Here is a 14,522-nt window from a genome sequence, read left to right as displayed (position 1 = left end):
CTAGTGCTAGTGCCATTTACTAATCTTAGAACCCTAATATCTCAGTAAATATTAATGGAGAAGAAAAAGTTTATATAACAAAACATCCTTATTACATAGGTTACATAGGTTATATTGGTAAAAAAAATCTCTGGCGCCTTAGTAAATACTATGGGAAAATTCGCAACTTCGTACTGCTCTAACTCCTAAATAAGTAGGTTTTTCAAACAACTTCATTCTATAAAAGATGCTTATTTTAATGCAATCTTTCATGTTTTTAAATTACAAACACTCAAAAATAATAAACACGGGCGCGCCATCTGTCGCAGCTGTGGTGCTTTACTCAGGCCACACGCTACAACCATACCGACTTTTGTGTCAAAGTGACAGTCAGCAATGTCAGATTCCACATTGGTCATTAATTTTGGAATCAGCACCCTCTAAAACCCATTTTACGACACCCGTGACGACTTTTGTGTCAAAGTGACAGTCAGCAATGTCAGATTTTTTTTTTATTTTTTTTTATTGGGGACACCTTACACAGATCAACTTAGCCCCAAACTAAGCGTGGCTTGTACTATGGGTGCTAAGCGACTATATACATACATACTTATTAAATAGATAAATACATACTTATATACATAGAAAACATCCATGACTCAGGAACAAATATCTGTGTTCATCACACAGATAAATACCCTTACCGAGATTCGAACCCAGGACCGCGGCTTAGCAGGCAGGGTCACTACCGACTGAGCCAGACCGGTCGTCTGATTCCAAAATGGTTATTAATTTTGGAATCAGCACCCCCTAAAACCTATTTTACGACACCCATGACGACTTTTGTGTCAAAGTGACAGTCAGCAATGTCAGATTCCACATTGTTCATTAATTTTGGAATCAGCACTCCCTAAAACCTATTTTACGACACCCATGACGACTTTTGTGTCAAAGTGACAGTCAGCAATGTCAGATTCCACATTGGTCATTAATTTTGTAATCAGCACCCCCTAAAACCTATTTTACGACACCCATGACGACTTTTGTGTCAAAGTGACAGTCAGCAATGTCAGATTCCACATTGTTCATTAATTTTGGAATCAGCACTCCCTAAAACCTATTTTACGACACCCATGACGACTTTTGTGTCAGAGTGACAGTCAGCAATGTCAGATTCCACATTGGTCATTCATTTTGGAATCAGCACCCCCTAAAACCTATTTTACGATACCCATGACGACTTTTGTGTCAAAGTGACAGTCAGCAATGTCAGATTCCAAATTGGTCATTAATTTTGGAATCAGCACCCCCTAAAACCTATTTTACGACACCCATAACGACTTTTGTGTCAAAGTGACAGTCAGCAATGTCAGATTCCACATTGTTCATTAATTTTGGAATCAGCACCCTCTAAAACCCATTTTACGACACCCGTGACGACTTTTGTGTCAAAGTGACAGTCAGCAATGTCAGATTCCAAATTGGTTATTAATTTTGGAATCAGCACCCCCTAAAACCTATTTTACGACACCCATGACGACTTTTGTGTCAAAGTGACAGTCAGCAATGTCAGATTCCACATTGGTCATTCATTTTGGAATCAGCACCCCCTAAAACCTATTTTACGACACCCATGACGACTTTTGTGTCAAAGTGACAGTCAGCAATGTCAGATTCCAAATTGGTCATTAATTTTGGAATCAGCACCCCCTAAAACCTATTTTACGACACCCATGATGACTTTTGTGTCAAAGTGACAGTCAGCAATCTGAGGTACTACATATTTGTAATCTGAAAGTAATCAAGTCAATAATTTCAGTTATTTTGAATCGACTATGAATCCGAATTATTGGTAATAGCAAAAATAGTAATTATTGTATAGATGATTAGTGATTCCTTTATATGTAATGGTAATTTACCGTTTCACTTGATTACATTACAAGTAATCTGACACCCAGTAGTGGATTACAAAGTAAAATCAAGTAATCGTGTAATCCGGAATCGATTACGATTTGCCCATCTCTGCGGCGCTGCTGCAAGTTTTGAGACAGAAGTATATGCTAGAAAGAGATGCAGATATTTGCCACTCACTCTTACCTATAGTTGCGTCTCAAAACTTGCAGCAATAACTTGCTGGTCTAAACTCAGCTTAACGAGAACAACACACGGGCGCGCCATCTGTCCCAGCTGTGGTGCTTTACTCAGGCCACACGCTATAACCATACCGAGCGCATCGATCAGCCGCTTAGTTCCAACGCGCGCCAATAGATGGCGCAAAAACTATATTGCGAAACGGGACAATAACGTCATCTTTTTCGTGCATGCTGCCCGTAGTAACGAGTTATTAGACGTTATCACGTCAAAAAATCACAAAAGTAGAACTTTATAAAGACTTTCTAGGAAAATTGTTTTGAACTTGATAGGTTCAGTAGTTTTTGAGAAAAATACTGAAAACTACGGAACCCTACACTGAGCGTGGCCCGACACGCTCTTGGCCGGTTTTTCTTACTGCCAAAGTGAGTATTGCCAGAGTTTATAGAAGTAAGAAACAGGCGTACCAGACTGCAAACATTAAAATAAATGCGGATTGTTTAGTTGTATATAGTTTGGCTGTGCATTAAAATTTTTTTTCTGAATGTTTTTTTTTTGTATTTTGACATTGGTTTTTGGTTTAGTGTAGTGTTGATTGTGTTACTTTTTGAAGAAAATGAGATTTTTTTCATACTTGTGTAAACTAAAAATTTTTTTGGTTAATGTCTGATGTGAAATTGACAAGATGTGATCTTAGAACATTTACAGAACTATTCTGAAGTTGAAGCCAGGTTTATAGTGCTTCAAGGAGTCGCCATGGAAATCCCAGTGCAAATCGCTGTGCGTTTAAAGCCTCCCAGCTTAGTGGACTCCTCACAATGCATATTCAGTAATCCAGTGACTCAAATTGTGATAACAGAAAGTGGACAAACTTTTCACGTCAACAGGGCTTTACCTGTAGATTGTACTCAAGCTCACCTCTTCAATTCGTTTATGATACCGCAAATAAATTGTTTCCTAGATGGATGTGATACTTCAGTGGTTGTATTTGGGCAGCCTAAGACTGGGAAAACCTACACGTTGTTTGGGCCAGGTATGGTTCACAGAAAAATTAGCTGAATATTGTCAAATTCACTCTCACAATCAACCCATCTACAATAATTGTCTGAAAGCGTTTAATATTGTAATATTGTTTTGATACTATCCCTAAAGGTTAGATTAGACCCCACATTAGCGATTTCAAACATCTAGTCAACTCTGTGGCTGCAGCTTGACACAATGTTGTTTACAAATGGACTTTCATAAATGCTAAAAATGAACTATGTCGAAAGAATAATATAGAGACTAAACTAATAATCACAATCTGATGATTTCTACTTAAGCTGGCTCTTCTAAAACAACTGCCCAATTAATTCTATAATTTTTCAATTTAATTTATACTATGGTCAATGGTTCAATTTACTATTCAGTCCCTTTACTAACCTTTGTTAATTTTTTCAGGTTTTGAATGCATTCATAGTGAGTGTGACCAAGGCATAGTACCCAGGTTCCTGACTGAGATATTTCATAAATTGAATCAAATGCCTGAGAGGGAATACATACTGCACATAACATGGATGCAAGTTGTTAACAACAATATATTTGATGTGCTGGGAGCTGGTTTAGTGAGATGCTGTAATGTTGAGGAAGCATTCCAGTATTTACAGTTAGGTTGGAGGCAGCGCTGCCAGGGTAACAACCATACTGTCTTTACAGTAAGTATGGAACAGAAGTGGGTTGGCACAAATGGAGTACTTAATCACAGGATGTCAACAGCTAGTTTTTGTGATCTAGCTGCATATCCAGAACCTGGACTTTATGCTTTAGAAAATATAATAAAGGAACTTTTAGCTGGCAACCCACCAAAACAAATAAATTATGATCAATGTATTCTCACAGCTATGCTCAGAGACTCATTTGGGGGACGTGCATTTACATGGGTGATAGGATGTACCAGCACAGAACCTGAAGATTATCAAGATACATTGAAAATACTGAATTTGTGTTTATGCTGCAGAGGAATAAAGAATTTTGTCACAGTCAATTTATTTGCAGACAACAATACACCTGTATACAATGAGAAATCAATGGCCCACCCAGTTGATAACAATTTCAATTTGCAGTTTGCTACTGCTCAATGGATCAAATTAGTGTCTAACGCAGAAGGGCTATTTAATAAAATATTGCAATCTAAATCATTGTCTGAGACAGACATGAACCAAGTAAGCGAATGGTTGTTCCTGAAAGCTGAATGTGATGAATGTCTCAACACTGATGCGGTAGAAAATAAAGATGTAGGTCCAAGACATGGCTTGCCAAGAATTGCTGAAGATACGGAACCTAGTGAGCCCAGTGAATCTGATGTAGAGTCTGAATCAGAAGATAGTGACTCTGACACAGTCTTCCAAGACAAACTGGATAAATTCATGGAATATTTTAGAGAAAAGAATGATCAGCTATTTGCAGATAGATGTGAGGAATATCTGAACCATGCAGACTCTGATGATATCACAATATCAGAAACTAGTGGGTCACAGTCTTTACCCATTATGACTTCTCAGTCAAATTCTGGGCGTAGAAGAACCATTCAACCAGGTGAAAGTTTATCCGGGCCAGAACTTGAGTTACTAAGAAAAGTGGCAGCAAAAGCAATCTCACCTGAATCTCAAAGAATTCTGATTGAATCCCACAAAAATGATCTTGATCCTGAACCAAAACTGATTGAGAGGGAGCTTCTTAAAATGATTGACTCTCCAGAGAATGTAGAGCTATGTAAAAAGTATAAACTGACTAAAGAAAAGTATGCACAGAAACAAGTGTTAGCTAGGAAATTATCTAAAGAAATAGGGAATAGCCAATCACAACTCAAAGAATTGATAAATCTTTGTATTGCTAAAGAAAGGCTGATAGACGATCTTTCACGATCAATGAATTCACAAAATAAACCTTATTCAGAAAAAATTGCCACAAAGAACCAGTATAATAAAGCCAAAGCAGATTTTGCAGCTACACACTCAAAGTTAGCCATAGACAAGAACAATGTCAAGTTATTACACCATTTACAACAATGCAAGTCCATAATAGAGAAATATGAAAAACAACTAGAAGACAGTGAAGAGTCCACTGCAATTGACCAAGACAATATAAGAGAGATAAGAAAACACGAAACTAGTCTGAAAACATATAAGAAACAGATAGATCAAATTAAGCGGCAAATAAAAAAAGACGAAAAACGTAAAAACACATTAGATGTAGAACTAGTTAAGGACAAAATGAAATTAGATGAACTATCTGAAACTTCAGTTGAAGTAAAAGATAAAAAGGTGCATTCATTAAAACACTTTACACATAGAATATCTCATATAGACAGTATACTTAAGGAAAAGACAAATGATTTGGAGAATTTAGAACTATCAAAAGAAAAGGAATTTATGTTAAGGAAAGAAATAAAAAACTTGAGGAAGACTAGGGAATGTTTACATGAACAAAGATGTAGTTTAGGTCACAAAAGAAAAATGTACAAATCCTTATCGGATTCTGAGGTGAGTAAACCTATTTAATTATTTAAACTTTATTATTTATCTGTGTAAAATATCCCCCAAATATTTATTACTTTATTGTGCAAAACCATACCCCACACCACACCCTTACATTACAATAAGCGACTTATAATGCTTTAGTCAAAGAGACATAAATGTAAGAATCCAAAATAATACTATAATTTTGACCCCCATTTGTACATCTACAGATTTAACCCATACTAACTTAGGGTCGGGTGCACCAAACCGTCTATCACCGTTAATTAAAGCATTCGTTAAATTTTATTGTATGGGAAGTTCGATAAACGTCTGTTGCGTGACGATGATGTGTCTGTCAAATGTGGTTGATGCAACTGGCCCTTAACGTTATTTCGTTTTCTAGGAGCGTAAGTTGCTCGAATGTGAAGAGGCTATAGAAGCAATAGACACCGCCATAGAGTACAAGAACAACCTGATATGCGGCCGGTCGCCATCCGCGTCTCTGTCAGACTGTGCCGACAATCGCGACTCCAAGAGCCGCGGCGAGCAGATGCTGATGGCGAGGCTGGACAAGCTGCCGCATGATGAGATGAAGACACTGCTTTATAGATATTTCCAGAAGGTATGTTGTTTTAATATAATGGAATATTAAGCCTTTGTTGCAACTTACTCGACTTTGAGTGTGATGATACTGATGATAACCTAGGTAAACTGTCATTTTCACAGCTGTATGACTAATAAAAATATAACTTTTCTTACACAATAAAAATACATATTGAACGAAGACTCAGGAGGCTAGATCCTACATACTAAAGGTTGGCATAGTAGGTATTAAGAGTATTAGTGATTGAGATCTAATCGTTATATAGCACATTATTATATTTATATATAGTGCAACAAAAATAGGACTGGTACAATCAGTTATATGACTGCTGCTCGATTTATAGTGTATGAGGTCAGACATGGTGGATTTAGACGAAGACTATTTTGATGCGCCTAAACTACGCCGCCTGAAAAAGGCATTGTGTAAACACTTTCCGTTTCCGTGCCTTATATTGCGACGTGCCAGTAAAGGCACGGAATAGAACACAGGACTATTTTTCGGCGCCAGGCTGCCCCCATGCCTTTTTTAGGGTTCCGTACCTCAAAGAGGAAAAACGGAACCCTTATAGGATCACTCGCGTGTCTGTCTGTCCCTCTGTCACAGCCGATTTCTCCGAAACTGCTTGACCGATTTACTTGAAATTTGGCACACGTATGTAAACCTGTGGCCCAAAGACGGACATATAATTTAATTAAATGAAATTTAATCACAGGGGTCACTTTTGGGGGGTAAAATTTAAAATTAAAAATCAAAGTTATTAAAACTATATTGTGTTACATATCAAATGAAAGAGCATTTTACCAGCATCTGAAATATATTTTTTTTATATTTTTTGTTTCGGTAATTTAGAAGTAATTTAAGAAAATAAGCAAAAAATGACCATTCCCCCCCTTATCTCCGAAACTACTTAGCGTAAAATTTTCAAAAAAATTCACGAGATAGCCCTCTACCTGTAGATTACAGGAAAACCTATTAGAAATCTACAGTCAAGCGTAAGTCGAACTTAAGAGAAAAAAACTCAGATTACGAATTTCACTCACTGCCGCTGCAAGTAGTTACTAAACGTCTTAAAATTGTGTAGGCGCGTTGGACAGGTACAAAAGAAATCAATTTCTGTTTCGTTTTGTTTCAGAAATTGTTAAAAAAAATTCATTTTCCAAAAAGAATTAAGTTCCTACTAAAAAGGAGGCGCTTAAGACCGTTTAGAACTACACTGACCATAATATTGCCCACATAGGCCAAAAAAAAGGTGTATATATACGAAAACAAAAAAATTGTGCCACCGACAACCAAAATCTGAAGTCCATTTTGCTCTATCTCTTATCGATTCCGAAATATACGAAATTGAAAATACGAAATTTAGTGTACGTTGCTATCACATTTCGTCAGGCGCTCATGACCTGTTTGTATGGAAATGTCGAAATCCGACTCGCACTTGACCAATTTTCATAGAAAGTTGTGTTTTATTATAGTTTTGAAGGAGGTTTCTTGTTTTTAACCACCAACGCAAAAACGACGGAGTGTTATAATAATAATAGGTTTGAAGCTTGACATGTCTGTCTGTCTGTGGCATCATAGCTCCCGAACGAATCAATCGATTTTGATTTAGTTTTTAATGTTTAAGGTGAATTCGTCGAGAGTTTTTTTTGTAACACGTAGGTGGCAAACAGGCATACGGTCCACCTGATGGAAAGCGGTCACCGTAACCTATGGACGCCTGCCACTCAAGGAGTGGCACATGTGCGTTGCCGACTCATTAGAAACTTGTACAAACCTGTAGTTAGAAGGGGCCTGGGTGCCGACGACTCAAAGGTCAATCTATTGTCCTAATTACTTCCGTAGGTCCTCCCGTCGTCAGCATACCGCACCCTCGTTGAGCTCTGGCTGCCTTACTTAGCGGCAGGAACACATCATTGAGTAAGGTCTAGTGCTACTTGACTGCGGTATTTTGTAAAGCGGATGTACTTCCCCAGTTAGACTCTGCTCTACCTTAGAGTATATTCAATTTAGAATTAGAGTTATCAGTCAAGAAATTCAAATGCGATGCGAATGTTCGTGTTATTGACAGGCGGTAACTGTGAGGTAACCGAGAGGGTCCGTATCATTTTTACCATATCGCTAAACGACAATATAGCTGAAACGTCTGGATTGTATTATGTCGTTGTGACCACATAGACATGAATGCTAAATGCCTATTTAGCAAAACGTCTGGAACTCATAATGTTACAATTTAAAATGAGCTAGCAGCAAAACCTCTTTATCTTCGAATATCTTTATGGCTTAATTGACATTAACGCTAAATGGTCCGGTAGCAAAACATTTGCAACGCAAAATACCCATGAAGCAAAACGTCTGGATTGTGTGACGTCTTCATAATTAAATATGACAAACTAATTCTAATTCACACGTATACTAATTATTTTACTTCAGACATTTCATGACGTTATGCTACTAACTCGTTCTGTGTTCATGTCAATCAACTTGTATCACTTTCGGCTTATTGGATATTCTAATCATAAGGGCTATTTATATTTCCAGACGTTTAACTACTTGTCCATTCTAATTCTTAGTCATTCAGCTAAATTGACGCTTTGCTGAGTGTGTATTATACTTTTATGTCGTCGCGGTTGAATTGACTCTATGCTGACCGTATATTTAACTTTTATGTCATCTAACTGAAATGGTCGTTTAAATAAATAAGGTACATTCGATAGTGACCCAACCGAGAGGGGGTTGGCGGCATTTTCAGCGGGGAGCGGGGGTGGCCATACTGTACGATAGTACTCTTTATTATTAGATCAGTCAATGAATGCTCAAAAGGGGGGTCTAGGTGGAATGGCCGAAAGCAGAAAGTTTCACTACGGGATGTTGTTAGGGGTAGTCAGGAGACATACATACTAAAAGTCCTCGGACTTTGGACGTGAGCTCGAAGAGGGGGGGATGCAAAAGGTCCCATTTTTTGGTTTTTTGCTCATATTTCAAAAACTATGCGTCATACGAAATTTTGGTTTACTACATTTCGAAAGCTTATAAAATTCTCTATAACTTTGATATGGAAACTTTTTTTCTATTCTTAACCATTATCTAGGTATGAGCTCCTAAAAACTGTTAATTTTTTAAAAATAGTTTTCCCCCCACTTTTTGCTTCTAACATTGCTCCATATTTTGAAAAATATTTATCTTAGACAAATGTTTTCTTAAAAAATCTTGTAGATCATTCAAATACCTTTCATAATATGTAGACATATGCTTCTGTGTTATGTACTGTTGAATAATTATACGACTTTAAAACGAAATTAAACAACAAATGTATGTGATAAACGTGTAAAATATGTATTTCATGAACATGATTGTATTACGATGCATAAATGCATAAATGCATTCACACAACAGGTAACGATACAATTAGCTGTCCATAAAGGCCTTCTCACACCCACATCTACCACTACTACAATCTGTAGTGCACCGGCAAAATATTAACTTCAGTATTTCTTCCTAAGCAGCTGGTACCTACTTTGGTTTGCACAGGAATCAGTAAGTTGCTTTCGTTCCGTGGTGACCATCCTCATTCATCATCCCCCTTGCGTTATCCCGGCATTTGCCACGGCTCATGGGAGCCTGAGATCCACTTTGACAACTAATCCCAAGATTTGGCGTAGGCACTAGTTTTACGAAAGCGACTGCCTTTCTGACTTTCCAACCCGAAACTAGGACTTATTGGAATTAGTCCGGTTTCCTCACGATGTTTTCCTTCACCGAACAGCGACTGGCAAATATCAAATGACATTTCGCACATAAGTTCAGAAAAAAGTCATTGGTAAGAGCCGGGTTTGAACCCGCTACCTCCGGACCGAAAGTCAACGACACCCCCAGGATAAAGGAAGACACTGACGATAACGGCGGGGAGGATATTGTCTAAGATACAGTTGTCACATCTCATCCAGATGACATGGAAGAAACAGTTTCAATTTGTTTAATTTATTTGGGACAACAAACACACACAAGGTTATAATAGAGAATTGCAGAGTTGACAGTAGTAAGGTGTGCGACGAATTTCGCTTTCAGAAACGAGCTGTCAGAAACGACCTGTACACACTCCGCCCAAAGAACTCTTTAAAAAATAAGAATCCTTACACTGCCTGCAATAGTTATCATGCAGGTAGCCATTTATGTAAGACAGAACTTGGCAGCATACAAAACTGTACTATTATATATTCTGTGACAAAACTAACAACATGTATTCCAAGTACAACACTCGAAACGCCGGAAAGTTAGTAGGTATCGACCGTAAATTGGCGAAATCCAACAAATTAACACATGTGATGGACCCTGCCGTCTGCAATAAATTGCCGCAATATGTGGTTGAAGTGCCTAGTGTGTCGAACTTTACGTATCGCTTAAAAAATTGGCTGGTCGAGCACCCGTTCTACACTTAAATATGACAATTTTTTTATTACCTAATTAGAAAAATATATTTGTGCATTTTTTATGTGAATATTGCCTAACTTTTTGTAATTTCAATCTTTTGTCTATTTATTCTCTAAGTATTATTCTTGTATGAATATTATTTTTTTAAATCAAATCTTGACGTGTAAAATGGCGTTACAAATAAATGAATATGAGTATGAGTAGTATGATTATTTTAACCATTGAAAGTTTGTACGGAACCCTCGGTGGGCGAGTCCGACTCGCACTTGGCCGGTTTTTCGCCTTCGTGTAAACACTTTGGTACCAGTCGCTAGTCTGCTTCGGTGCCGTAAAGAGGAGTAGGTCTGGTTATGGGGTATATCTTCTTCGAGTAAAATTGCGCCATAACGCCAAAACGTGCTTTGATTATACACTACTTTTTCAACTTCAGAGCTCCTGAATTCATTTTAAATTATGGATATCTTAACATAGATAAATCGGTGTAATAACTAACTCCGTCGACTGTGGCGGCATGCTTAATGACCGGTGCTGAAAAGGCGCCGTGTAAACAACTCAGGTGTGAAAAAGTCGGTCCGCTGGCGAGATTTAAACGGCTGAAAATAGTCGTCATCTAAACGGTCTGCAGATGTGTTTTCGGCAGGCATCGGCGCCGTAGTTTAGGCGTCACGAAATAGGCTTCGTCTAAATCCACCATGGTCTCGTGTAGGGTTGTAAATAGAAAAAAAACCAAATGTTTTTTTTCAGAATTATGAAAAAAAACATGAAAAAAAACCGAGCACCTTGGTTTTTTTTCTAAATATGGTTTTTTTTCAGATGAACAAATAATACGACAATAACGGTTTTTCGTGAGTTGTAACATGTTTCAATAACAATAACGTACATTTTAGTCAGTATACAAACGTTTATTGGGGAATCCCCGATGCGGCGTGCAGCGTGGAGAGGCGGTGGTGTTGCCAACAGTAAATAGTGATAACTACAAACTACAGATTTCGTAAATGTTACTTTTATAAGACCAGAAATTAAAGTTATTTGATTAAATTCGTTTAATAGTTAACATTAAGTCTAAAATACCGTATAAAAGTATTAACTACTTTGCAAATTTTGAGATTTCGTACTTTAGAAAAAAAACATACTCCAGAAAAAAAACTGTTTTTTTTCACGCTTTTTTTTCATGTTTTTTTTCAAGCCAGAAAAAAAACCGTTTTTTTACAACCCTAGTCTCGTGCCGATATCCATAACGTCGTGCCTACTCGCAGGTGGTGGACCTGCGCGGCGCGTGCGCGGCGCTGGAGGCGGGCGCGGCCGAGGCGGCGGAGGAGGCGGCGGCGTGGCGCGCGCGCGCCGCCGCCGCCTGGCGCCTCGCGCAACGCTCCAAGCACAGCGCCATGACCAGGTACTAGCCCGATCACCGGTGTTAGGCCGATAGTCCACTATCATATGTTTATCATACTAATATGATCACAGACAACATGCCGCCCTTTTCCTTCACGTTGGAGAAAAAGGGAGGCATACAGATTTATGATCATATTTCTATGATAAACATATGATAGTGTACTTTCGGCCTTATACTCGTACGTTGTCGCAGATGTCATTTGCAGATAAACCGCATGCGGACGCATTATCGTGTCCACTTGTCAGACAAAATCGGATTGTTTGAAGCCCAAGAACACCACTATAAATACTATAATATAAATCAGAAGACTACCAGAGCGGTCTAATAATTAGAAATGCCCCGAATAATGTTTTTGACCGAATGCCGAAAATTCGGTGTTTCGATGGGGCAATAATCGAATATCCGGCAAAACAATCTATTCATTTGAACCACATTTTATTAGACACGAAAACAAAGTTACCAAAGCATTTATGATCTTTCTTGCTCAAAACTAGTGAATGTAAAGAGTCAATTAAATCATACCTACAAATTCTGTATGTTTTTTTTTTTTTTTTTTTTTTTTTAATGTTTTTTCAAGTGTTCGATTTTGAAATTTTTTTTTTTTTTTAAAAAAATTCGTAGTCTTCAGACTTTCAGTTTGTGTTAATTTTTATTGTGACTTTTTTTTTCATAAGGCGTTATCTTACTTTTATATTAAACTATTTCAGACAATACCAGTCGGTTCACCGGTTCCTAGAGGGCGGCAACCCTGAACGAGCGTTGTCACTGGGCATGACGACCGACACGGACACGTCCGATGACGCCATGCGTCTTGTCGACCGCATGAAGCAGCTGGCCAGGTGTCCGCCGGTGAGTACAGAACTTGTAACATAGACTTGGTTCACTGGTCGCTATTAAGTGGCTACCCTGAGCGAGCGTTATCACTCGGCATAACGACCGACACCGACACGTCTGACGACGCCATGCGCTTCGTCGACCTCATGAAGCAGTTAGCGAGGTGTCCCCCGTGAGTACAGAACTTGTAACATAGACACTGGTCACTAGTAAGCGGTTACCCTGAGCGAGCGTTGTCACTCGGCATGACGACCGACACCGACACGTCTGACAACGCCATGCGTCTTCTTGTCGACCGCATGAAGCAGCTAGCGAGGTGTCCCCCGGTGAGTACCGAACTTGTGGTAACGTAGACTTGGTTCACCGGTCTCTAGGGAGTGGCAACCCCGAGCCAGCATGTCACTGGACATGACGACCGACACGGACACGTCCGACGACACTATACGCCTTATCGACCGCATGAAGCAGCTGGCGAAGTGTACCCCGGTGAGTACCGAACTTGTGGTAACGTAGACTTGGTTGACCCCGAGCCAGCGCTGTTACAGGGTATATCGACACGTCGAACGACGCCATGCGCCTCGTCGACTGCATGAAGCAGCTAGCCAGATGTCCGTCTGTGAATACCGAACTGCAGTGGCGTAGACTTGATACACCGATCCCTAGAAAGTAGAGTCCCGAGTGTTGTCGCTGAGTATGAGGACCAACACAGTCACGTCTGACGACCTCATGCGCCACGTCGACTGCATGAAGCAGCAGGCGAGCTGTCCGCCGGTGAGTATCGGCATTAGGTCAGGCCTGCCTACGTCACTCGCTCGCGGTCGCGCGTTGAGTACCTACCCGCTAGCAGTTGCCTCGAGGTAACAAGTGGTGGAGAGGTGCCAGGCGCCCGCCTGTGTAGTCGCGTGGCACGCACCTACTATTCTTCTGAGTTTTACGTAGTACCTTATTACTATTAGTTAAATAAAGCGTAGGTGTTTGTCGTTTTGCAGGCAAGCGAAGGATCTGTTACGTTAGTAATTTATTAATAATCTGTGATTAGGTGTCGTAGTCATCGATGAAATCCCACGTTTCGGGAATCGGATTATTACTAGGCTTATAATGATACGTTACTCCATTTCCTCACATTATCGTCTACGCTAGTATCACGTAGCCTTTTTTGCTTTTATGTGTTGCGAAATCAAAATAATTAATGTGTGCGTGTCCAATGTGTCCATGTACGAAATTCTTCGTGCTTTATTTATCAAAAGTTTCGGTGCTAGGGTCTTTAATACGCCTATGAGTACGTTAAATTAGCTAGTATATGTGTCGCAGGCGCCCGTGATCCCTCGGCAGAACCTGCGGCAGCTGATGCCGGCCACGGCGGCGCCCGCCGCGCGCGTCACCAAGGAGAGGAACAAGCTCGTCATCGTGCAGCACAAGAAACACTGATATTTACACTTCGCTTTATTTACAACTTTACACTTATTTATTATACTCACTTTTTACAAAATATTACAATACATTTATCCATGATTTTATACATCTTTGTTAAACGTACCTAACTAAAGGTGCTGGCAGATTTGAGCGTCCACTTGCGATGGACGTTCTCCAAAACGAAAGAATACACAGAGCTCGGCTTTCGGGTTTCGAAACTTCTTATGGATAGGTACTTTTCCTAAAAATTGTATTGTTACTATTATTAAATATAGGAGTTTGT

General features: G+C 39.3%; 1 protein-coding gene across 1 annotated transcript; it reads left to right on the top strand.

Annotated features, from left to right (window-relative positions):
- Positions 1-2,669: 2,669 nt before the first annotated feature.
- Positions 2,670-14,474, top strand: LOC125242476 (kinesin-like protein costa). The gene is made up of 6 exons (XM_048151260.1): positions 2,670-3,103; positions 3,511-5,591; positions 5,971-6,189; positions 11,856-11,992; positions 12,700-12,841; positions 14,138-14,474. Exons 1-6 carry the CDS (start codon positions 2,827-2,829, stop codon positions 14,252-14,254), a joined length of 2,973 nt encoding a protein of 990 aa, XP_048007217.1. The 5' UTR covers positions 2,670-2,826; the 3' UTR covers positions 14,255-14,474.
- Positions 14,475-14,522: the final 48 nt, after the last annotated feature.

The sequence above is a fragment of the Leguminivora glycinivorella genome, chromosome 1 (assembly GCF_023078275.1).
Source record: "Leguminivora glycinivorella isolate SPB_JAAS2020 chromosome 1, LegGlyc_1.1, whole genome shotgun sequence".
Lineage (NCBI taxonomy): Eukaryota > Metazoa > Arthropoda > Insecta > Lepidoptera > Tortricidae > Leguminivora > Leguminivora glycinivorella.
Note: the sequence above shows the minus strand (reverse complement) of the source record. Positions and strands in the feature narration are given on the sequence as shown.

What these genes read in the sequence shown, in the direction of transcription:
- LOC125242476 (XM_048151260.1), top strand. Translation starts at nt 2,827, where the DNA reads ATGGAAATCCCAGTGCAAATCGCTGTGCGTTTAAAGCCTCCCAGCTTA. An exon ending in AATCCTTATCGGATTCTGAG is followed by an intron (nt 5,592 to 5,970) that starts GTGAGTAAACCT and finishes TTCGTTTTCTAG; the next exon opens with GAGCGTAAGTTGCTCGAATG. An exon ending in AGCTGGCCAGGTGTCCGCCG is followed by an intron (nt 12,842 to 14,137) that starts GTGAGTACAGAA and finishes TATGTGTCGCAG; the next exon opens with GCGCCCGTGATCCCTCGGCA.